Source organism: Tympanuchus pallidicinctus, unplaced genomic scaffold (assembly GCF_026119805.1).
Source record: "Tympanuchus pallidicinctus isolate F22 unplaced genomic scaffold, pur_lepc_1.0 scaffold29, whole genome shotgun sequence".
In the NCBI taxonomy this organism is placed as follows: Eukaryota; Metazoa; Chordata; class Aves; order Galliformes; family Phasianidae; genus Tympanuchus; species Tympanuchus pallidicinctus.
The window spans coordinates 3,196,425-3,220,774 of NW_026294746.1; the positions used below are offsets into that span (position 1 = coordinate 3,196,425).

The window sequence follows — 24,350 nt, forward strand, 5'->3', positions numbered from 1 at the left end:
TCGGCCACCTACGGCTTCTCTATTGGACAATCCTAACGCATGCTGATCTTCCATTGGTCGGCACCGCCTCGCGCCAGCGGCGATTCAGAGGGCGTGCGCTACGTGCCGAGGCAGCCTGCCGGGCTGTGCACACGGCGCGTGGAAAATCCCAGTGGGGGGGGCGGGCGCGCGGGTTCACGGCGGGAGGCGGGAGCGCGCGCTGAGCGCGGGAAGCGGCGGTGCTGCGGGGAGCGAGCGGGGTGCAAGGAGCGGGAGCTGGGTGTGCAGGAAGGGTTTTTTTCTCCTTGTGCACCAAACCACTGCAGGTCTGCTCAGAAAGCCAGGGACATCGACGCACAGGGTTTCTCTGCAGCTTTGTGCGTGAAAAGAAAATGATTCTCGTGCGCGTGTGCGTGGGTATTGGGGACGTTTATTTTGCTTGCGGTGTATGCAAAACCCCAACTTTTTGCACGAACTCGGTGCTGCACTGCCCCCGAAATCACTGGCTGGGCGTAAAGGTAAAGGCATGCATGCACAGGAGGGGATCCAGCCCAGCCCCCGGGCTGCAGGGAACAAAAGGTTCTGGCTGTGCACAAGGAACTGATGCCCCAAAGACACGTGCTTGGGGACCAGCAAATACATCAGAACAGGGCCCAACAGCAAGCCCTGGCGTTAGGAATTTGCCCAGAGAATATTATGCACAGTAGCACTGGCCAGGAAGTTTAAATAAAATAAATTAAAAAAAAAAAAACTGGAGTCGAACTACTGCTTTATAGGCACATCTCTCGTTGCATGCCAACCCCCACAGCTGTGTGTCACAGCCTTTGTGTCACAGCCTTTGTGTCGCGTTCAGGGCAGCAGCAAGCAAGCAGCGAGCACAGCATCCTCCTGCTTGCAGCAGCTGAGAGGTGAAGCTGCACCGTGCCTCGTGGAGGCAAGCAGAGGTCCGGGCTGCTCTGCTTTCCCTCTGTAAAGAAGAAATGAGAGCATCCCCGAGGCTATGAGCTGTCTGGCTGGCAGAGTTCCTGTGGCAGTCCGGGCTTGTTACTGCTTAATGCTATCCTGAGCAGAATTTTTGGCAGGGGGGCATGTGGCTAATGGGGCACACTGGGAAGGAACACATTTTGGCACCTTAAAGCTGTGCAGCTGTAATCTGCCCTGACAGCCCAGCAGCTCCACACCAACACACAGTGCTGGGCACCCATACAGCACTGCAAAACTCACCTGCGCTGCAAGGCCAGGCTGCATGATGTGTTATATGCAGTGCATGCAGCTTATTCCACTGCTTGCAAGGAGCTCATGGTTCCAACCACCAGGATGCTTGGGGAATGGAACCTCTGCAGGCCAGGACTTGTTCCCCAGCTCAGTCATACACCCAGCAGCTCCATGCAGAACAGGCTGCCTTCCAGGGCGTGAGCTTTTGCTCTGTGCATGCATTTCCTTAAGACTGCGGGGATCTCTCTTCCTTCCTCAGTGCACAGCTGAAGGGCAAGTGCTCCTCAGCTCAGCTCTGCCAGCTGGGCCCTATTTCTATAGGATTCTTCCAAAAAGCACTCCTGTGAACCAGCAGCCTCGCAACAAGGCCTTCCTGAGTGCATCTCCCACCTGCAGCCCTTGGGGGCTTTGAGGAACGCTCGCTGGAAAGGTAACAGCACTGCCCAGCACTGCTTCTATTGCACATCTCGCATGGCTTCTCAGGTGTTCTTCTCTTCCAGGCAATCCAATCCCCTTCTGACTTTCTACCTTCTCATCCCCCTCTGCTGTCATGCTTTAGCCTTGCAGCCTCTGGGTGATGAAATACTGTCGATTTTAGTGTCATGCTTTAGCCTTGCAGCCTCTGGGTGATGAAACACTGCCGATTTTAGGCATGAGAATAGCAAAATGACCGGAGGTGACAGACTGATGTCTTTCTTAAAGTGCATAGCTTGGCTCTTCTAGTTCTCCTTTGTCCTCCTGGGGTTTGGCAGCTGGGCCGCTGGGTGCTCTGGGAATGGTCTCAACCTCCTGACTTCAGGCACTGCCCAGCTGTGCTGCTCAGCCCAAGCAGGGTGATGCTACCAGAGCACCTTTCCCAGCAGCTACCTATCAGAGATTGAGATCTGAGGGTAAACTGGAAGCTTTTGGAGCAGTTGGATGTGAATTCCAAGCTCTGTGCAACCTGAGCCCTGGTCTGGTCATCCTGCTGGTGGGCGAGTGGTCAGCTGCTGTTGGGAGATGGTGTTTGGTACTGAACTAAGAATGGGAGCCAGCGGACAGTATGGGCGAAACAAATAACAGCTCCTTTGTTGTCTGAATGAGTGCACAGCACTCATGCAAAAAAAAAAGGTTATCAAGCAGGCTTCTCTGCTGCAGAACAGGTATGGCACAGACAGGGAGGATTTACATTTCCTTCTCGATGCTCTCCTGCCCTAAAAATCAACCAGGTTCTCATGGGAAATGCTCTCAGCTCCCGTTGCACAGGCCGTGGTGAAGGCAGTGGAAGTGTGCAGCCTCTCCCGGTGTGCTGGTGGCATTGCCCACCCATCTGTCCACCAAGCTGTGGAATGTTAGGAAATTAATGCTTGCACAGCCCTTTGGAGGTGCAGAGTGCAGTGGATGGGCTCATCCCAAACCTCACTGCATTGCCTCTGGCCACTGGATGTCACAGCTGCTCAATGCGCCGTGCAGCTCATTTTTGGCAGCAGGGATGTGCTCTGGGGAAGTGCAGAGCACCTGCAGCCCTACTGAGGTCAGGTGAAACATCCCAGCTACAGCATGTTGCAAAAGCTCCCCTAAGGATGAATTCCCTGCCAGCCCCAGCTCCTGGCTCGCTGTCGGCTGCTTTTATCCCAAGCCAATCAGTGGAGTGCACAGGGTGATGGGCAGCTGTGGGGTCACTGCACCCTCTTGGTGCAGCTCATGCTCTGTGCTGCTGTCTGGAATCCAGGAGTGCAACCAGGTATAAACACTGAAGTGTCTCCTCAGCGGATTTCAAGGCTTATTTACCCAAGCAGATCCACACGGATTAGGGAGTGCATCGCAGGGCACGTTTGGTTAGTTCAGCCCCAGCACAGTTCAGTGCAGCTGTCAAGATAAATGATTTCTTTAGGGGAGAGAAAGAAAAGTATGCGTTTGCTTAATTAACTCCGTATTATGGCAGTTCCCAAACATTAAACACATGTACAAAACCGCCAACCAGGAGTGCCTTGCAAGGCTGCTTTTTGCTGGGCTGTGATGGCTGGGGAAAGGAAACATCTGGCAATGTACTGAGCAGCTACAGGAGCCCACAGGAGCATCGGGGCACCCAAAGCCTCTCAGCTCTGATGTGAATCCCTCTAATAGCCACTGGGGCTTTGTAGAACCATACAGTCATTCTAGTTGGAAAAGAGCTCCAGGATAATCATTTTCAAAGGAGCCAAGTGCCTGCAGCACCCGTGGGGCGGGATGGGTGCTGGAGGGGCTCAGCTGGGAGGAAATGGGCATTTTTGCTTCCTGGGCGTTCTTAAAGACAAGTGCTCCCCATCTCCATCTGACTGCAGATGCAGGAAGAGATGCTCATCCCGACGGCCCTATTGCTGCTGCAGCTGCTGAGCTGCTCCCACGCCGTGCACTGGACCTACCGAGGTAACACAAAGGAGGAGGCTTTGGGATGGCTGCTGCTGCCAGCTTGCTGAGGCGCTCACATTCCTCCTGTGCTGCAGAGGCAACACTCAGCTTGCTGCTCCTTTTGTTAGCAGCAGCTCTCCAGCGAGCAGCCAATTCATTCCGCTTTATTGCTGACTGTGTATCTTGGAAGGGGTCCTCTGGCTTTGTGCTGCACTGAGCCGTGAGGTGTCGGGCCTGGCAGATGGACAGGCTCAGATGAGGGGGAAAACCTTTATGATATCTTAGAGTAAAAGCTGCCCTCGGGGTGATCCTGGAAGGAAATGTGCTACCTACTGCTTGCTCCTTGTTTTATTGTGCAGGTCACAAAAAAGAGGCTCATCTCCGTATTTATAGATCTTGTGGAATGTTACTTGATTGTTAATTGTTTCAGGGGCTCGTTTGCAGAGCTCAGTGAAGCGAAGGGCCGTGCTGTGATGGGGGCCCAGGCTGGGGGATGCTGAGGGCCTTAAATTACTTTCTTTTCCAAACAATCACCTCTCCTTTCAACCCATCCCTGCAGGATTTGCACTCAGTGAGGACACAGTCACTTGCTGATGATTCCCTGGCTGTAGCGTGGATTGTCTCAGACAGACAACTCTAACAGTGCTGGGTATGTGGCAATGCTGGAGGGATGCAAGGAGAGAAAGTCACCCCAGTCACTGTCACTTACAGCCATGACAGACATGGCATCAAAATTGCTGCTCAGCCTTAAGATCTTAAATCCAGCACTATGGAGAATGCAAATAGCCCCATTGTGTTCAAGCAGTTGTGAGCAGTTCCAGCAGCTCAGACCTCTGCAGGAAGGATTCCAGGCAGGGTTAGGAGACTCAGAGCCACTGGAGGAAGGATGGGAGCCCACATGACTGCTCTGCCATGTACTCACTTCCTCCAAGGGTGGGCACGAGAGGTGAGGCAGTGTGCTGTTACCGCCAGGCAGGCTTCACACTTTGCAGCTCAGCAGCCCTGCAGATAAAATACTGTACATTTTCTGACTCCTGAGCAAGCATCAGCTTCCACCTCATGCTAATAACCTGCCTGCTCCTCCACACAGAGGGCGAGCTGGATGAAGAGCACTGGGGGCTGCACTTTGCTGCCTGTGCTGGCAAGCAGCAGTCTCCCATTGACATCCAGAGGAAGAAGGTGGTGCACAACGTGCAGCTGCTGCAGCTGGAGCTGAGCGGGTACGGCCGGCCGCTGCAGGGGGACTTCACCATGACCAACAACGGGCACTCGGGTAAGGCTGCAGGAGCAGGAGCAGTGCTGGAAGACATGCAATGCACAGTTCCCTTCAGCTGCACTTTGCAGGCAGCAGCGGTCCCTGCCCCGGCCCACACACTGCTGCTGTGACCGGGGGGATGCTGGCAGCAAAGCCAAGGCATGCATTTTTGAAACGCAGGTGTTGTTAATGGTAGTTCTGGCCAGAATTCCCAACCTTTGTTTGGTCCTCTGTAAGAGCTCTGAACCTGCTGAGCAGATGCCCTGGGAGAACATCAGACTCACACCATTGCAGGAATAGAATGCTGGGTTTGGCCATTTAAAATGCTGTTCATTTCTAAACTTGCCCCCCTTGGCTCTGCAGTCTCACTTCATCCTGCACTCCAAGCTCTGCTCTTTTCCCCAGTCACACAGGAAACCTTTCCAGAAATGCATCTGTAAACCAGAGAAATGAGAGGCAGTGACATCACTGCAAGGTACTGTCTGTTAAACATCAAACAGGGATGGAAGGCAGCTGGAGCACGGCAGATGAGCCCCTTCTTTCAGTGCATTGATGACTGCAGCACTGAAGGAGCAAATTTGGGGCTTACCGACTCCTCTCCGCATCCACAAAATGCCTTTGTGCAGTAGGAATCCTTTGCCTTTGTGCAGGAAGCAGAAGTGATGGGACAGATCCGCAGCTCAGCAGTGAACTTGCATCCAACGTTGTGTTCCATACAGTCAGACAGAGCAGTCGCCCTCCCTTTGAGCAACGGTTGGTTTTCAGCCCTCAGGAAGGGAAGGAAGCTGGAGCACAGCCCAGGCTCAGTGCCCTGCCTTTGGTCATGCAGGGCCTCTGAGCAAGGCTTTGCCATTAAGAGGTCCTGGATGCTGCCAGAGCCTAATTCATTACCTAAATAATTCATCAGCTGGTGGTAGTGGGATAATGCTTTTGGACTACAGATGAGCAGCGAGAGAAGAACTGGCTAACAACTGCTTCAGGGGGACTGAGCACTTTCATGGCATTTGGAACATGAGGGGCCCAGTCAGTCTCTAATCCTCCCCCCCCCAACAGTCCTTTCTTCTCTCCGCTGCGGAGAGAAATCAATAGAGAGGGAGAGCAAGGAGCTGAAGAGATGAGAGATGCTGTCTTCAGAGAGAGACTGCTGTGATCATATTTCTGCAGTCTGTCATGAACAGCACTCCTGTTTGTCTCCCACACAAACCCTGCGTTCCGTGAGCTCCCATAGCAGCACTGCCCAACTGCCTGCACACCAGTTCTGCAGGTTTATCATTCACATCTCTGACTGCACGTGTGTTTTTCCCCCATTCTCATGCTAACATCAAAACAGTGACGTGTGGGGCATTCTGATAAAGCACAAGGCAGATGACAGTCTGTAAGCACAGATACCATCATAGCAGGCTTGGTTTTCCCACTGACTTTGGTGAGGGAAGACAGGACGGCAGTATTCCACAAGGAACTCCTAATGGAAAGCGCTCAGCAGGAATCTAGTGTAAAAAGTAAGGTGTGTGCTTACTCTCCACCGCAGATCCCTTGGGATGTCACATGGAAATGCGTTCTCATCTTGTCTGCCTGTCAATAGCTAACAAACAAATAAGCCTCTAACCCAAGCTGTGAGTAACGATGTGCTCTTCAGCAAGGAGAGCTGCTATTTTATAACGTGCTCTGGGCTATCGCCCGGATCAGGCAATTCTCCACTTGCAGTATTCAGTTCGGCGTGTTTAACACCACAATATATGATTTGTGGCAGCACACCAGCAGAAAACCAATTTTTTGTAGTGCCTTGGTGAATACCCTTCATAAAGAAACAAAGAGCTCTGCCTGCTCAGGCTCATGGGGCTCTGGCCCCGCACGGCTGTCCCAAGGAGATGCACGTCCCAGAGCATGGAAAGTGATGGTGACAGGTTAGGTAAGGCCAGTCGCTTGGCTGATTTCTTACTCCTCTGTTCTGCCTGGGAATAAAGACATTAATGAATGCATGCAGAGCTCAGCAAGATGTGATGTACTATGCCAAGAACAAACATTAAAGCATTTTTATTGGTGCCTGAGAAAAAAAAATAAAATACGCAGCTGCCCAGCTGGGAAAAACCCTGCAGACACAGCTAGCAGAACCAGCTCCACACTTATGGCCATCTCCAATCCTGTTTTTCAGTCCAGATTGATTTGCCACCCACCCTGTCCATCTCCCGTGGGCTCCCGCGCCCCTACACCGCAGTGCAGATGCACCTGCACTGGGGAGGCCTGGACCTGGAGACCAGCGGCTCCGAGCACACGCTGGATGGGATGAGATATGTGGCAGAGGTACCTGCAAAGGAGGCTGGAGGGATGGGGCCAGGGAGGTTGTGATATAGTCCTTGAAGGTGATGAGGATGAGGCAGTCTTTTGTCACCTCTTGCTCCATGGCCCTGTCTCTCTCTTGGCAGCTGCACATCGTCCATTACAACTCTGCAGACTACTCAAGCTTTGAAGAAGCCAAAGACAAACCCAATGGACTGGCAGTGCTTGCCTTCTTGTATGTGGTAGGTTTGACCCATGGGAAGCTGAGCAATGACAGCCCATGGTCACTATTCATCCCACACTGGTCCAGCTGCCTGCAGTAGGGCTACATGCCTGGTCTACAAGAGATTGAGGCAGAGCAGTGCTACTGAAGACCAGGCAGCTCAGCAACCTTTCAACTCTCTGTGCTGTGTTTAGGAAGGACACCTGGAGAATACCTACTACAGTGAATTCATTTCCAAATTGGCAAAAATCAGGTTTGCAGGTAAGAGCTTGGTTGCCCTTCTCCGTCCTCGATGCTCTTTAAGCCTCTACATACGTACTGGGGCAAAGCCCTGCTGCTGGCTTTGCTCACAGCTAACACTGCTTCTGTTTCCTTTTGAGGTCAGTCAACCAAGCTCACCTCTCTGGACGTCCAAGCCATGCTGCCAGAAAACCTCTCACACTTCTACAGGTACCAGGGCTCGCTCACAACCCCACCCTGCTCTGAGAGTGTCACCTGGACCGTTTTCGACTCTCCTATCATCCTGTCACATGCACAGGTACCTGGGGGCTGCTCAGCAGCACAACAGTTTCTCTTTCCTCCACACTTTTCTTCCACGCCAGTTTCATTCTCCATTCTCCAGTGACCTAAAAGAAGAGCCTGCAGAACTACTAGGATGTCTTTCATAGGGCCTTACAGATAGACTCAAAAGCAACTGGAATGACTGGTGTGGCTGTTAGACCTGAGGTCTGCTGAGCAATAACAAGGCTCTGCTCAGCTTTTCAGCCATGATGAAGTACTAAAGGGACCAGCCAGAGTCAACAAGGTGAAAAGTACTACAAAAGAGGGAGAGAAGGAAAAAAAAAAAAATCATAGATGAGGCCATTCAGGGCATTAAAATAATTGCAGAACACTTGGCACAATTCTAGAGAAGTGTTTCTTTTCTCTTTGCATTTTGGCTATGCAGTGGGGGGTTCGTCCGTGCTCTGGCTGAGTTATTGCTGAGGACCTCGTTGTGTGCAGGTCCCTGTGCTCAGAGCCAGCAGCTGGATGCTGCTGCACGGCAGGATGCCCAGCTCTGCCCTCCCTCTGCCTTGTCAGCACAAAGGCTTTGGCAGAGAACAAATAGCAGCAGTAAAGTGAGCTTACGGGTGAGTCTTGCAGAGCAGTTCATCTTTTGTAATGAAAAAAAAGCATCAAACTGTTTCCAAGAGAACAAGGTCAAGTGGAGATGACAGCAGTGGAGGATGACAGTGTGTTTGTATTTAAAAATGAAATACTTTGTGGTGGGGAAGGCATTAGTGGGCACTCATAATATAGGCAGTATACCACAGAATAATTTCATCCATGCATAACACGTAGAATTACTTCCTTCAGGCAAAACACCTTCATCAGCACCACTTTGCTGATTAGAGCATTGACTGCCATTCCCTTCCCTTGTCAATGCTCTGGGAGAGACCTCACACAAATGACTGTGTTTAACCCCCAGCTGCAGGATCTGCCCTGCACTTCTAGGCTAACCTTTCGGTCCCTCTGCCCTTATAACAAGGCTGCCCTGCCCCCAGATCGGCCTGCTGGAGAACACCTTGCTGGACTGGCACAACAGGACGCTGCGCAACGACTACCGGCACGCACAGCCCCTGCACGGCCGCGTGGTGGAGGCCTCCTTCCAAGCCAGGCCCAGACAAGGTATGAGGCAGGAAGGAGCTGGGCTGCAAGCCGTTTCAATTAGGTAAAACTACTGCAATCCCCAAGAACAGCTGTGTCCCTGCCGTGCATCTTGCTTCTGATGGTGCGGCAGCGGCCGCAGGTCGGGTGGCAGCACTCTGGTGCGCTGGAAGTGTCGCACAGCCCAGGATTGGTGTTGCTCTGTGACTTCACACAGTACGTTGTGTGCCTGCCTCTGCATGGGTGAAGCACACGAACCGGTGTACAAACAGCTCTGCCATGGCTAACGAGCCAAGTGCTGTAATTAGGGCGAATCACTGCATTTTAAAGCAAGGTTTCCTGCATACCTCCTGCAAACTGGCAAGCAGAATTACCACACGTAGCTCCTGGCTCTCAGAAAGCCCCCATCTGTCTGATTGCTCTAGAACAATGCCAGCCAGAAGAACTCAGCCTCAAACTGGAACAAATCCACACACAGCTCCGAGACATGAAGAAAGAGTTCCTGAATGGAGTGAGCCACACAGGTAAGAAACACTCTGTTTCTAAGTCCAGCTTTCCTTCCAAGGATGGCCCAGGCCTGCTGTTCTGATGGCCTACATCATCAACAGGTTTGGTACCGATGCGTGCAGGTAGACTCTTGTTCCATGCCTAGGCCAACTGGAAGACTTCCATGAGCTACAGCATCATTAAACCCAGCCCAAATCTAGCACCTCTCCCAGCAACTGCAGCTTGTCCTGCAGCGTGTAAGCACAGGTTTACAAACAGGGAGGCATTAAAGCTCACTGTTCCCCCAGGATAAATACTCATTATCTTCATTTTACTAAAGACGGGAACAAAGGAAGGAAGAGGAAAAAAAGGATTTTTCCCAAAAGAGTTGGGTGAGGGAGCCAAACCAATAAGCATGGCTGAGGCAGCCCCTGCCACCTACACCTACACCTGTGGGTATTCTGTAGGAGCTGGGCTCATCTGCAAGCACCAGAGAAGACATAACTGAGCTGGCTTCTCAATCATTTCAGGTATTACATCCAGCACTTTCCCAGCTTTCTACTTCCCCATGGAAAACATTGAGAGCTTTGTGGAGGTTCGTCCCAGCCATGAGATGTCTCTCCAAGCCTTCACCCTGTGCTTCTGGACACAAGTCCAGCACGTGGGCACTCAGACTGTTCTCTCCTACTCCACACGGGAGAGGGACAACGAGCTGGTGATGACCACAGGCACAGACGTGGGATTGTGGATAGGAGGCCATTTTGTCAGATTCCCCCTCTACCACAAGGCACAGGACTGGCTGCATTACTGCATGGCGTGGGCTTCCCAGTCTGGAATAGCAAGTCTGTGGCTCAATGGAGCTGCTGGTGATGCAAAGAGCATCCAGAAAGGCTATGTGAGCCAGGCTGGAGGGATGCTTGTCCTTGGGAAGGACAGGGACACTCTTCTTGGGACGTTCTCCAATGGGTTTGCAGGGTGGATGACGCATGTGAACCTGTGGAGCCAAGTCCTCAGCCCTGCAGACATTCGGTCACTTGCACAGTGCAAAGCAGGAAAGCTGAAGGGAGATGTCATTGCATGGGGGGAAACCCCCATGACCCTCTTTGGGGGGGTGGTGCTGGAGGCTGACACCAGCTGTCAGTGACCCCAATATATATATTTTTTAAGCAGCTGAAAAACCCAAACTTCTTGCTGAAGAAACTGAGGATGGAAAGCTTGCTCCATCTGCTTGTTTTAGGTTAATTGCCTGTTTCCTCTTTTACTTTGTATACGGTCACTAGGCACCTGCTTAGTGCTCCAGGTTGTTTTCCAAGCAGGTACGAGGTGGCACAGCCTCCACTGGTCAGTGGGACAGAGGCAAAGAACGAAGCACAGTTCACCACCTTGTATCTACACATCCCTCCTACTACTAGGTTAAGATTTCCACCCATGGACCTTCCTTTTGTATCCCACACGCCACTCTCTTTGGTTAGAGAAACAGCTCTCTCTAGCCAAACTTTTCTCACTTCCCACATCCCATCTCCATTCTCAGTGCCTTTCCTGCACCATGCTTTATTTCCATTTATCACCAAGTCACTGCTGCTGCAGGGGTATCACGTAAGAAGGTGTATGCAAAGGGCACTGCAGCTCCCACACAGTCACTTGATGACAAGTCTTTGCTGTCAGTGGATGGAGACAGAGCATGGGAGCAGCTTCATTTCCAACAGGTGCACATCACAAGACAAGATTGAGGGTCTGCATGAAGCTCATCTCCTAAGTTGAAGTACATCACACAAAGGGCTATCACCAAAGTCCATGCCAGGCTGTTGAACCATTCTGCTTCTTTCCCCCAACAGAGAGCAGCAACATTGCACAATTAACTCTATTTCCACATGTTAAATAATTGAGTTAGCCCTGTAATCCTTCACACTAATAAATACTTTAATAAATCCTCCATTTATCAGTGTGCATTTTTATTTCCCTGGTGAGTCAGATCTAGTTCTTCAGACTTGGCTCCTCCAAACCGGTTCAGCCTTCAGGTGGAGCTGTGCCCTTAGGGACACAACTAGAAGGAACCACTCAAGGATCAACCTTTAGACCAGCTGAGAACTTTTTCAAGAAACCAGGTCCCTGAGAAATTCTTTGGAAAACTACTCCTAGTGTCTCACACCAAGGTGCTTAAAGGCGGATCTGAACATGCTTGGAAACACGGCCACTGCACAGGAATCTGCCCAAACCTGACCCCAGCACGCAGCAAGTTCACACATCTCTGGGAAGGAATGATCTCCACCTGGCTCATATACACAGAGTGTACCTCTGGGGGCTATTAAAGGATTTGGAGAGGGGCTGAAACTCTTTGGCAGCTTCTGTGAGAGCACTAAGGAACAAAAGGAGCTATTTCCAAAGACTGGAGTGCCACAGGAACAACTGTGCATCAGCAGCCCATGAATAAGCACAGGGCCAATGGAACACTCCTAAGCTCAAGAATAAGGCTCTGGAAGGACTCACCAGCAACTGTTAGCTTTCCAGGAGTCCATCTGATGAGCAGGGTGGGAGTGAGATTAAAGTCACGTGCATTTCCAGTCTTATGGTCCTTCGTACAGGTGACAGGATACATGTCTCTAGGAACACATCTATCAGAGCACCTTGGTGTATCTGACACACTCTCCACACAGAACACCAAGCACCAAAGGCCTGCCCTCACACACGTTGGACCCTCAAATTCGTGTTCAAGGAATGGTCAAGGAGTACAATGCACTCCTTGCACACGACTGACCAAAACCCAGCCCAGGTGCTGTTCCGTGTCACCTGAGATGGTTCACTCAGGACATAAGGGGCACGCACCACACTGTGACATCAGTTCCCAAATCACAGGAACTGAGCTGACGGCAGGCATTGCCCCTTCCTAGTGACAAATACAAGGAATGGGAAATCTGCCACTGAAGTCACCGTGCCACAAAACAGAGTGGTCCTACTGATTACTCAAAATGAGAACAACCTTAAGACAGAATAAAGGCTTATTTGAAAACTTCTGTGGGAGTTGTGCAGAAAGTCTGAATGAAGGTCAGAATTGAGCCATATTCTTCCACTGAATAGATCCTGGAAAACACCTGGGCCAGGCGAAGCACTGGGTTGTGTCACAGATCACTGCCCAAAACTTCTGGCTTGTCTGCCTTCACACTTGGAACAGTCTGCAAATCCATCATCTGTTCTACGTCTGTCTGAATCTCCACCTTGTTTCTCTTGGCCATGATTCTGTTAATTTCCATGAAGGTTTTGTTCTTCGTCTCAGGTACAATGAAGAAGATGTAGATCATGGTGGCGAGGCATATACCACAGAAGATGAGGAAGCTGTAGGCCCCTAGTCCAGCCTGACAATGAAAGATGACAGGGCAAGAATCAGGGCAGTACTCCAATTGTGGTCAGTACACGCTTGGGCATGCTGAATCCTGCAATAGCAATTCATGCAGCCACAGTAACGTTCCTTCAAGTGGAACAACTCAAAGCTAGTGGTGGTTCAGGATCCTGTCTTCTGATACCACCAAGATGGATTTATTGGAAACCACCATGGATTTACTGAAAAAGACGCCTAAGGGTGAGGACCTCTTACACAAGTTCAAGTGAATTCACCAGTTCCCCTTGCACAGGCTAAAATCAGTCATTATAGCAATTTATAGGTCACTTCTACTAGGATCGGTGCGAACTGGTGACCCAGAGATCACTAATTTTGAGCCATGTGCCATCCCCTGCTCACACCTTACCTCCATGTAGAGGAACACGAGTCCCACAGTGAAGTTGCAGAGCCAGTGCACAGATCCACCCACCATGAAGGCAGCAGGCCGGGACGACTGCAGGAACATCTCAGTGATCATCACAAAGGGGATTGGACCTGGAAGTATTGTATGCATGGAAATTCCAAAGGCATTCCTAAAGATGCAGGCACACAGCATCACAGCCCAGCTGGTAGGTCTCACCAATCTCAACACAGCTTTGCTTGAGATCTCACTGGACAACTCAATACAAACTCAGCTGTGCCTTGGCTTTTCCTTTTGAAAGCCAGATGCTCCCCTGCCTCATGGGCACAGGAGCACCAATCTAGCTGACAATCAGCCAGGTGCATGGTTGCACAGGAGGAATTTGACCTTCTCAGATCAGCCCCACAGAGCTTTGATGCTTAGTGTAATGCCTGCCTTTACCCAACCTGCAGAGGGGACTGGGCTAACTTGTGCGTACTCACTGGCTCCAATAGCATGTCCAATGATGTAAATGATGACACACACTATGCTGAGGTAAGACATCCATGAGACAGTATTCTGTGAAGAATATAATCAGGAGTTAAGAGTTGGTTCTCAGCTCAAAGTCACCAACACATTCAAGGCATTAATTGAAACAAGATTTGGGGGTGTTCAGAAGTCATCCCCTGTTGCCAGCTATGCCCAAGCTGACATGCCAAGCTGTTGAGCTCATGCTCTGTGTACCACCTTTGCTTCCAGCTACAGGATGCAACAGGCACGAACACAATAGGCAGGGAGAAACATTCACACAGCAGCATCATGGCTCTGCCTGGGTTCACTTCGGATAGATATGCAGGTACTGAGAGACCTCCCACACCAACTCCAAAATACACCAGGAGCACCAGGGTGATGCAGCTACAAACCTGGAGGTTTAGGGCCAAAGTCAACACTGCACAGGAGCCGCAGCACAACCCAAAGCCAGCAAGCAGCAGGATTCTCCTTCCCAAGGACTCCACAATGAAAACCTGAAAGAGACAGAAGAGGGTAAGAGATCAAACAATCAAAGCACAGAGCTTTATTCTACCCAATTTTATTAAAGTAATATTTGGCTATTAAGAAATGCAGTGAAATTTCCCCCATTTGCTAATGTATTGTGAGTAAGAAGTCACCCAGGAACTGCAAAAAGCCAGGCATGCCCTCTTTTGGTACCCAGCTCCAGAGAGCTGTAGGGGAGCATTGCATGGCAAGAGGAGGCCAGAGCAGCCTGGAAACCAAACATCCAAAATCACTGAGGCTCAGAGAGCCCCAACAGAAACTTACAGCAAGGAAAGTCATGAGAACGTTGATGGCACCTATGGACACAGTGACATACTGAACGTTGTTGGCCTCCACACCTGCTGACAGGAAGATTCTGTCCGCATAGTAGAAGACCTGCAGCAAAAGCAATTGTGTTTAAACGTGGCCAGCAGCAGAGCACAGGAATCCTACTCTGGTTGTTTCTACAACCCTAGAAGTGGGACACAGGAATTCAAAAACTATTTCAGTACTGGAGATGTGGGTGTTAAGATCCAGACACGAGCATCTCATTCCAAAAACATCCCAACTACCCTCACAGGACAGCTGGACTCAGAACCACGTGCATACTCAGTTTGGTACAGGTTAGGCTGATTCCCCCATAACATCACCAGTGTCCCTGGTGAAAGGACTACTCCTGTCTCCTAGTTTCCAGCTCCTACACCAGTGCTGCCCCACACTGAGTCCCACCCTGCTGTTACTCACTCCATTGACCCCTGAAAGCTGCTGTCCCATCATCATGACAACAATAGAGATGAGCTGCCAGCGCAGGCCTCTGAAGGTGCACAGGGTGAACACAGAGAGGTGTCCCTCTTCCTTTTCTGACTTGTCTTCTTGGCGCATTTCTTCTATCTCATCATCCACATCATCCCAGCCTCTCAAACGCTGCAGAGCTGGTTGGGAGAGGAAGATCAGCTACAGAGCCCAGGAAGCTCTCCTGCTTTACATCAAGACATTACAACATTCAAAGCCAAGGCAGTAGTACTGCTCACAGGATGGGAAGTCGGGAATTCATGGAAGCAAAGGAGCAATGCTGCAAAAAGCCAACCACCACCAACACGTCAACTAAGGATTTCATGCAACAGAAGATGCCATACCTTGTCGTGCTTGATCCTCATCGCCCTTCTGTATCAGCAGATATCTGGGACTTTCAGGAAAAAAGGGCAATGAAAGGAGCTGTAATGCCGACGGGATCCCAGTGAGCCCCAGGAGCAAGGGCCAGCCTGCAGCAAACAAGACAAGATGATGACTGGGAGAGATTTTCCTCCACGGAGCCGACAGAGAATTTCCTGAGCCAAAGCTTTACCTTCAGCATGCCCAAGAATGCTGGTAAGACCAAGGATCTGAGCTACGAGGATCCCGAGGGTGATGAAGAGCTGGGGTACTACCCCAATAGCACCTCTGAGATTTCTGGGGGACATTTCTCCCAGGAACATGGGAACCACGTTGGAGGCCAGACCTGGTAGGGATAGAACAAGGTCAGTCCTGCAGCGGCCTGACATCAGCACATTCACATCTGCAGTAAGATGCTTTTTTTCCTCATGTGTGAGACCAAAGTGATCCCTGCTAAACCACAGGACACATGCAAGCTTCACACTTGAGCTCTTTTGCTCTAGCTGAAGATTTAACGTTATCCATATCCAGCAAAGAAGCTGTGTACTACGGCTCTTTTTCTCTCTCTTCAGTGGGATGTTTGGAAAGCAAATTGAAAGGTAGAAGAGGAATTTCTGCTTTCTTCAGGGGCACAGTACTGTTAGCTGCAGCAGCCCTGAAAGCTGCCAGTTCCCATACTTATGATGTAAATCTTGGCATGCAAAACCCAAACTCTAGAAGTCGAATGACCAAACAACTCTTATCTTACATTGGTAACTAAGTTCCCAGCCATCAAGTTCTAGGGGTTATAAAAGAGTTCAAGACATTATCTGAAGGCCAAAAGGCATAGAAACAAAATGTTAACACAACTGGAAAACATGATAAAATTAAATTCATGAGGTGTAGTGCTTAATGTTGACGCTACAACAAACCTTCTAATTGCCCTCATAAAAAAAAGTGCTAACAGTGACTTGTAGACCGGTGCCTCCAATCAACAATGGCTAATTGCTCAGAATTATGCTGATAAATGCCCACCACAGAAGGGCCTTGGTGTTCCTCCCAGCTGCAAGGCCTCCCTTTTGCGAGGAGGAACCACGCCAGGATTCTAAAGGAGCCCCAGGCTGGATTGATTCAGCAGCCTCCCTTCCCCAGAGGCAGGGCTCAGGCAGCCCTGATTCTTCTGTCAGTTACCCATAATTGAAACGATTTGGAGGGATCCCTCCTACCAGCTCCACCTGTAGTCAGAGAAGCAATGCTAAGAGCAGCTGCTGGGCTTAAGAGAGCAAAAAGTCAAAACAAAACAGACTAGACATGTTTCCTGCCTTAGATCAACAACTGCAACTGGAGCATGTTATAGATGGCGTTGTTTTCCTGTGCCAGTTTGTTTTCTCAGATACCCAAACTCACTAACAAACTACACAGCGTATCAGTCTTGCTAAGCCAAAGCCAATTAATTAAATCTGAGTGGTGTCAGGACCCTCATCAGTGTGGCTTGGCAGGAGCTCAGAGCAGCAGAGGGTGTCCAGCCATCCCATGCCTGTCAGGTGTCTGTTACTGCAGCTCCAGCACAGCCACCAAACCAACTCACACTCTGCCCCTTAGCTCCCCACTGGCCTTGCAGTAAATCCAGTGACCCTGCAACCTTCACTTTCATGTTTCTTCACCCCTGCAGGAAGAACAACCATTTCCAGGAGTGGATTACTGGATCTGGCATTCTATTCAATGACTTGAGCTTGGAAGGACTTTTCTGTTTTTTATTATGTTTAAAAACAGCCCATCTGCTCTAAGACACCTGGGAAAACAGATGACCATCGGCAAGTTTCCAGGCTGATGGCACTTGTGCTGAGCAGATGCTGACTGCAGAGGGCAGCTGCAGCCACAGACAGTATAGCCCACAGCCCAGCCTTACTGCCACTGTCTGCCAGAGATCTGATACTTCTGCAACACGCAGAGAAGGACTGCTATTCAAGCAAGCACAGAACTGCTATGCAAGTATTTGGCTAAAATATGCTACCTGTGAAACCACCTGTTGTGCAAAGACCTTTCCATTTCATTAGGTTTACTGCTCTTCCTTTAGCATCCAACCTCTCACTCACCAGCATATATCCCCATGATAACACGGGATACAATGATTACTTCAAAGGTTTTTGCTATCTCTGAGGTTCCCATAAGAACTGCAGCAACAATGGAGAAGAGGTTGTTTATCAGCAAGGTGCCTTTTCTGCAAAGCAACAGAGAGACAGAATCAGTTTAGTCTTCTAAGACCTCCCTAGCAGACAGACCCTCCATTGTGTTACGCTGTTCAAAACCCAGAGGAGCTGCCATCCCAAAGACTAGCCAAAAGAAAACAGCTGTTTTCCTGTTTTTCCCTGCAGGCAATGAAGAAAGCTGAGGATACGTGAGCAGCTGAGACCTGCATGCAGCTCCCAGGACTTTCACCACTGCTGCCCACCTGGCTCAGAGCCCAGCGCACAGCCTGGCCTTGACCAGACTGGAATCAAATAAATTCTCCTACACGTGAGAGACACCACATTCCCAAGTCCAGCACTGGGCTGACTGCTTTAGGATCGAGGCGGTGCGATGCTGCAGAGCTTGGTGAGCCGGAGCAACCGGTGAGGGCAGCCTTATCTGAGCCACACCGCTGTCACGTACCGGCCACAGTTGTTGACCAGAGGTCCCACTATGAGCGACCCAAAGAAGCCACCCAGGGGATACATGGACACAGTGAGGGACCACAGCAGTGTCTGGAAGCTCTCGTCCATGGAGACTCCATGCCTGTTCATGTAGGTTTGGTTGTAGAAGTCTTGCATGTACTGGAATGAAATATGGAGCGTGTTTAGCAGCAAGCAGAACTTCTGTATTGTAAAAGCTAATTAATAATCAATGCCATAAAACTTTAAACAAGTGTTTGGTAAGACCAGAACAGCCAAGTCAGAAACAGAATGCAAGGGAGAGCAGGAGAAGCCTTGCCTTATGCAAGTCATCCTGCCTTATTGGATTTGAAACAAATCATCCTGCCTTATCGGATCTGCCTGCTTCTCAGGAGGGAAGGCATTCCCCACACCCCATCGCTGCTGGGCACAAAGCCACCACACAGCCTCAGCACAGCCCCTGTCCTCTGCCAGGGACCATTGCTCCCCAGTGCTCAGTGATTCCACATGTGGAGCAGCACGAGGAGCTCAGACACCTGCCCTGACACCTGTAATCGAGCTCCTCCTCCACCCTGTGCTATTGAACCTCCTCCTTCATCGCCATCCACATCCCAACCTACCGGGGCTGGAGAGTTGATCACGGACACGTTGTAGCCATACTGGAAGGATGATCCAAAGGCAGAGATGAGCGTTACCAGTGCAAGTGGAACTGTCAGTCTCTGCAGAGGGAAAACACGAGCACTTCAGAATCAGGTTTGGCTTTCAAGCATAAATGGCATTGTGTAAAAACACAGAAATACCTTTTGCTTCACCAGTTATATTTTTGGCTTTGTGTTACCCTACAAAGAAAGCCCAATTGGTTGCTTTCATCCTAACTCCCTTTGTTCTGCTTGATTTGCAGACAGTCATTACAGTAATCCATTCTACTCTTTCCCGTATTGATGGATCATTTGGATGATGAACAATTTTCAAGTTATTACACTTACAATACCACCCTGCAGTGAGAAAGAAATTGCATGCAATTATTCTTTCTCCAACATGCAAGTTATTGATGCAATAAAGCAGAATGCTGCTGGAGGAGAGCTTTAAGAAGACAAGGTTCTAGGTGAAGCAGCAAGCCCCTTTCCTGCCCACTGTCCTTACCACAATTATATCAACACACCACAGAGGCTTTCTGCAAACATTCAGCCTCAGCCTCAGCCCACAGCCAGCCCTGCTTTGTTGACTGAGCTGTCTTTTTTTTTTTTTAATGTAGCTCACTAATACATCTCAAAGCCACTGCCGCAATAAAACCACTTTCCATTTCCACTTGTCATTCGTACCATTTTCTTATCCTTTCACTATCCTTAACGCCTGCAAGTTTTGCACATCCCAGCACACAGCTCAGGTCCCACATGGAGGAACTGACATGGCCCTCACTGAACATTTGCCCTAACAGTGCTGGTGCTCATTGCCCTCCAGCTCTTCAGCAGCTCCTGCAGAGCTCTGCACTCTCAGGGACTGCAGGAGGTGGAAAAGCCAATCGATCTGCAGCAGGAGAAAGCAGAGCCTTCCAGCACCGCTTTCTAACAGTAGACTGTTGACAACTTGCAGTGGTGATGAAAAGCAGGCTGCTTCGCTGGCGTTAAGCAAATCCCCAGAGCTCAGAAGAGCCGCTGGTGTTAATTATATAAACACACCACTTTTAGGAAAACCTTTGGCACACAGGAGCAACGCGTTGTGCAAGAACCCACAAATGCTGCTTTGCAAGGCAGCCCTCATCCAGAAACTTCTGCAGCCTTTTTAGGATTAGGAAGCAGGATAGAAAACACGCAGACAGAAGGGGAGTTTCACAGAGCTGCCTGGTAGGTCAGATGCACAGAGCAAACTGGGAGACTCAGTGCAAAGCTGTGCTGCAGACAAACTGGGTTCAAAAACATACAAATCTCTGCTCTCCCTCTCTGCGGATGCCCAACGAGGAGATCTTGGTCCCCTTCCACTACAAACCTGCACAGCCCAAAGCCCACGGGAGCCAGAGCTGAGAACAGCCTGCATGCTTACCCCCTTCCTGCCTTCCTCCACGCTGGAGCTCTCCTGCTTTTCTCCGTTCATCTCTATTTTGGTGTTTGAATTGCAGATGCTGAGTCCAGACTTTTATAGCCTAAACAGACGACACAGGGGATGGAAACACCCTCCTTGGAAAGGAAACCCGCCCCATGACGTTGAAGGAAGTGCCCAATCGATGGCCAGCTCTATCTGCCAAAGTCAGTAGATGTTTGTTGGGTCATTTCCCAATCCCGTGTGTCTTCTCCTGCACATCTCCTCTCCCTTTTTCTTGCCGAATGTCACCAATGTCAGATGTGCTTGGGCCAGATCCAGACTCAAAGCAGAGCCAGCTGTAGGGGAAGCAGCCTCATCTCTCCAGGAGGAGGGTGGACTTCTGGCCAAGTCTTCCAGAGGTGCCGTTCCCCAGCGCTGGTGTGCACAGCAAACTGACAGCAGGAGATCTGTTGTTCGCTGCAGCCACTGCCTGGCAACCGTGTTCCAGCAAAAATAGAACATTCCATGGAACCTCACAGAGGGCTTTTGCCATGGGTCAGCGATAACCCTGAGCTGCACTAACCCTGCAGCCAGGTTGCACACCTCTACCCCCAGGCAGAAATACCAAACCTGGTCTCACCCTGCAGAGCAGCTGGCTCTTGGCACAGCTGCAGACTGCAGGTTCCTCCTTCTGGGGTTCGTTCTTGTCAGTGCACAGAACATGCTGCTTTTTACATCAAAGCATAGCGGTTGCTTTCCTGCTCTGTGCAAGGTGCACCATGCTGCTGGCACAGCATTAGCCTCCTACACGAGGAGACTACCTACAGCAGTCCAGGACTTAGTTAACCATTAACTACAACTCTTAGAGTTCATCAGCACAATACAAAGTTCACAGATACCCCTGGCAGCCAGAGTAACTAAAACCAAACCACATTATTGGCCCTGCTGTCTTTAACACCCAGTTAAAGAAACGCCAATCTCGAGCCAGACACGCTTCATGCGTCCTGCATGCATTCCTCAGCTGGCTGCAGCATCCCCACCTGATGAAGGTATCAGGTACACAATCTACTCAGCGTATTTCCTTTGTCCTTGATTATCTTTTTGCATCCATTAGTAATATTACTGGATAGATCTTTTAAAGGGCAAAGAACATGCAGTAGAAATAGTGAGGGCTCAGCAGGAGCAAAGCCAGGCACTGCTTCCTATAGGTGTACTTGCCAAAGCTGCTTATGTAAACGTTCAGTCGGCAGTAGGAAGTGATACATGTGGCCTTGTATTTGCAGGGCAGGGTGGACTAACTGGCTGTCAGCTCTTACTGTAAGCAAAGCTTAGAAACTGGCAAGACTCTAAAAATGGACAGGGGAACAGAGCCCTTCTGCTTCAGGGCAGGGAACACAGTTCCAAGACTTCTGCTATTCATCCCTTCCTCGACTTGTTGTAATACAACGACCTCCACAACACTGTTTGGTCAGATTTTGTGACAAGTCATAGAATCATAGAATAACCCAGGTTGGAAGGGACTCACAAAAGCCAAGTCAATAATCTTCTTATGGAAACTGTCCTCAGTGGCTCACATCAAGAACACTCCTGGATCCTTCAGAATCCTGCTCCATGCTCCCATATATCTATGCCTTGGGGTTTTAGCTGCACAGAGATGCAAAGGATATCCATTGCACCAACAACTCTCACCCAGCCTCAGTGTTCCCACTGGGGATCTGCAGCCAGCAGGTACTAACAGCAATACTGAAGGAGCTGTTACCATCCTGCCTTCCAACATTGTTCAAAGAGTCCCAAAATAAATGGGCCAGCTTACAGCAGCTATCGTAGTTCTCACTTTCATAGATCTTTAGTTAGAAGAAGGTAATGACACGTGAGTTATTCTGCCTCAAGGGTGGCGAATTTGCAAGGAGGACAAACCTCTCACAAAAAATCCCTGCCCTTTGAAGAGTGCCTTTCTTCCGGGAGCTCTGGGCAGGCTGACAGCTACTCCAATATTTGGTAATTGTGAAACAGAAGACTTTTCTGTCACGGTTTTTAAACTCTTTCCCTGAGCTTAAAGAAATAACCTTGACATAGATGGAAATAAAAAAGAAGATGCATTTGCCATCAGAAGTCCTTCATCAGAGCATAAATATTTGCTTATGACAGCAGAATGCTTTGAGTATTTGCCAATCACAGCGAGAGCCAGACAGCATCATCCCTAAGGTGCCCATCAGCATCAAGCCTGGGAGATGTCAATGAAGGGAGACAGGATGGGGAGCAAATCTCCTTGAACTTTCACAGTAATTGCAGGGCAATAACTGCTGCCTCCAACTGCTCAGATTGTTGGACTTGAGCAAAGAGCAGGGCCAGCACCAAGAGAGCCAACTTCATAGGAATTTTACTACCACATTTCTCTCAGCAAATCACCTGCCAGGCAGTGGCTGCCAGAACACAGTGCATTTGCCTGAAGGCATTAACCCAGCACTGCTATTTTCTCTCCTCTGCACTTGTCCACTGCATCCTCAGAGCTCCCACGCCAGCATGCAGGAACTGTTCACACCCAGCTCACAGCCAAACCCTACAACATCCTGTTATCTCTGCCAAAAGGGGAGCAAATATAATTAAAAGATGAGGCTTACCTGCCAGGAGAGTCAATCTGCTGACAACATATGCAGTTAAGAACAGCAGCAGCAAGCCGTGGAAAAGCTGCCATTAGGCTGGGAGCTGCAGTGCCTGGGGTAAGGAGTCTCATTAGGAGGCACTCCAACAGCACAGTCTGTCCATGAGTGACACGGGCAGCTCTTTCACTCACAGTTTGGGAAGGAACTGTATGTATAGAAGGGGAAAGGCAACACCACACATAGTCTTGAGCTACAGCTGGAGCCTCAAAGTGAGACGTAATTTAGCAAACAAGTTATTTACCTGCAAACAAGTCACATACAGATACTGCTTTATTAGCTGTGTAGGGGCTTCTGGACAGGTAAGCAAGACGTAGACATGGCAATCTGAACATCTATCAACAGTAAAAGCAGATCCTGGATAAAACAGGCCCATTTTGCAGATAATAGCAGCACACAAGAAGTTCTGCAACTAGGAGGCAAGCAAGACCCTACCCTGGCTGCACAAAGGCAATACTGGGAGGCATCCTGCCAGCCTTCTTCCTTTTCCACAGCAACTGTCAGATAACCTCAGAAGAGCCTCAGCCACACACACATCCCCCAGACAAGAACAGAGGGGCAGGCAGATCTGTGAACTTACTGGATTAGGCCCTGATAGCTTGCTCTGAGAACTGCCCGGTCCTTTCTCCACTGGCATGATTGTCTGCTGAAGCAGATGTTTCAGAAAGTGCTGGAATGCTTGCATATTAAAGCTCCATCTGCACTTCGTTCCGCAGAAGCACCTGACTGCCCAAATGCCCGCGGTGCCCTCTTGAACTTCAGTGGGTTTGCATTTCTGTGCAGGACAGAAGCATGGTTTTGCCAGCCAAGACTTGCCTTTTGCCACCTCGTGCCACTGCATCCAATTCTATGGCTCCCTGCAGGTTTGCATGGATGAGAGTTTTTATCCTCTCCTTACAACCACCCCAAGTCATCTTCATCTTTTGCCTGGTTGCCTTCCAGCTCCTTTCGTTTAACAAGCTCTGCTCTCTGCAGCCCTTTCCTTCCTTCTCCTCACCAGGCTCCACTCCTCCAGTCCGTAGCAGGCAGACAACACACTCCACACCTACAGCTCTTTCCATCTTGAGATCTTCAAAGCCATTCTGCAAACTTCTAAGACCCCCAGAAGTGCTGGTGGAAGCCAGCACGCAGCTCCTGCCCTGCATTCTAACACCAAGGCCAGGTCTCTGCGTTGGAGCAGCTGAGCAGAGGAGCTCCAAGGGGCAAAGTCACAGCAGTATTCAGGATAAATTAACTAAAAGACAACCCTTGAAGTGCAAACTAACATTTTTTTCAAAGCCTTGTAGACACAAGGCAGAGCATTGTCAGCAAATCCCCCTGACAGAGCAGCCAAAATACTGCAAGGAGCTGCCTATCACTTCTAACACTGCAGAATAAACAAGCTTCCCTCTGCTTGCTCTCTGCAGCATCTGGACTCATTTCCTCGCCGGCCCTGCAGCAGGCCTCTAGCAGAGAACATTTATGGATCAATTTGGGGTACAATTCTAAGCCACAGAAAAGCAAGTATCTCAGATGGGAAGCATTGTGCAACCCTAGAAACAGACATAGTTGCTCAATCAGTTGTAAAAATAGTCATAGGCTTGCACCACTGCTTGCACTGGGGCTCAGCTCCTCCCAGTCCTGTGAGATGGATGAAGTTTTCAGCCAAGAAAAGCTCTGTCACTGCTTGGAGTGCATACAACTTACACA

At 49.9% G+C, this 24,350-nt stretch overlaps 2 protein-coding genes across 3 annotated transcripts; one reads left to right on the top strand and one right to left on the bottom strand.

Moving 5' to 3' along the window:
• Window positions 1-3,299: 3,299 nt before the first annotated feature.
• CA6 (carbonic anhydrase 6) lies at window positions 3,300-10,618 on the top strand. Its single transcript, XM_052692146.1, is given in 9 exon segments — window positions 3,300-3,582; window positions 4,655-4,837; window positions 6,972-7,120; window positions 7,243-7,342; window positions 7,518-7,580; window positions 7,700-7,857; window positions 8,864-8,987; window positions 9,392-9,464; window positions 9,948-10,618. Coding segments are annotated over 9 exon segments (1,584 nt in total). The 5' UTR covers window positions 3,300-3,497; the 3' UTR covers window positions 10,597-10,618.
• A 354-nt stretch (window positions 10,619-10,972) lies between these two features.
• Window positions 10,973-23,739, bottom strand: LOC128085137 (solute carrier family 2, facilitated glucose transporter member 5-like). Of its 2 annotated transcripts, none has more exons than XM_052692144.1 (12): window positions 23,242-23,739; window positions 18,603-18,701; window positions 17,984-18,144; window positions 17,428-17,552; window positions 15,546-15,698; window positions 15,337-15,462; window positions 14,945-15,132; window positions 14,486-14,596; window positions 14,089-14,190; window positions 13,669-13,744; window positions 13,193-13,320; window positions 10,973-12,802 (listed from the first exon to the last, which is right to left on the bottom strand). In XM_052692144.1, exons 1-12 carry the CDS (start codon window positions 23,500-23,502, stop codon window positions 12,569-12,571), a joined length of 1,764 nt encoding a protein of 587 aa, XP_052548104.1. In that variant the 5' UTR covers window positions 23,503-23,739; the 3' UTR covers window positions 10,973-12,568. The 2 variants fall into 2 exon arrangements, with proteins under 2 accessions (XP_052548104.1, XP_052548103.1); XM_052692143.1 differs by lacking the exon at window positions 23,242-23,739 and adding an exon at window positions 20,023-20,873.
• Window positions 23,740-24,350: the final 611 nt, after the last annotated feature.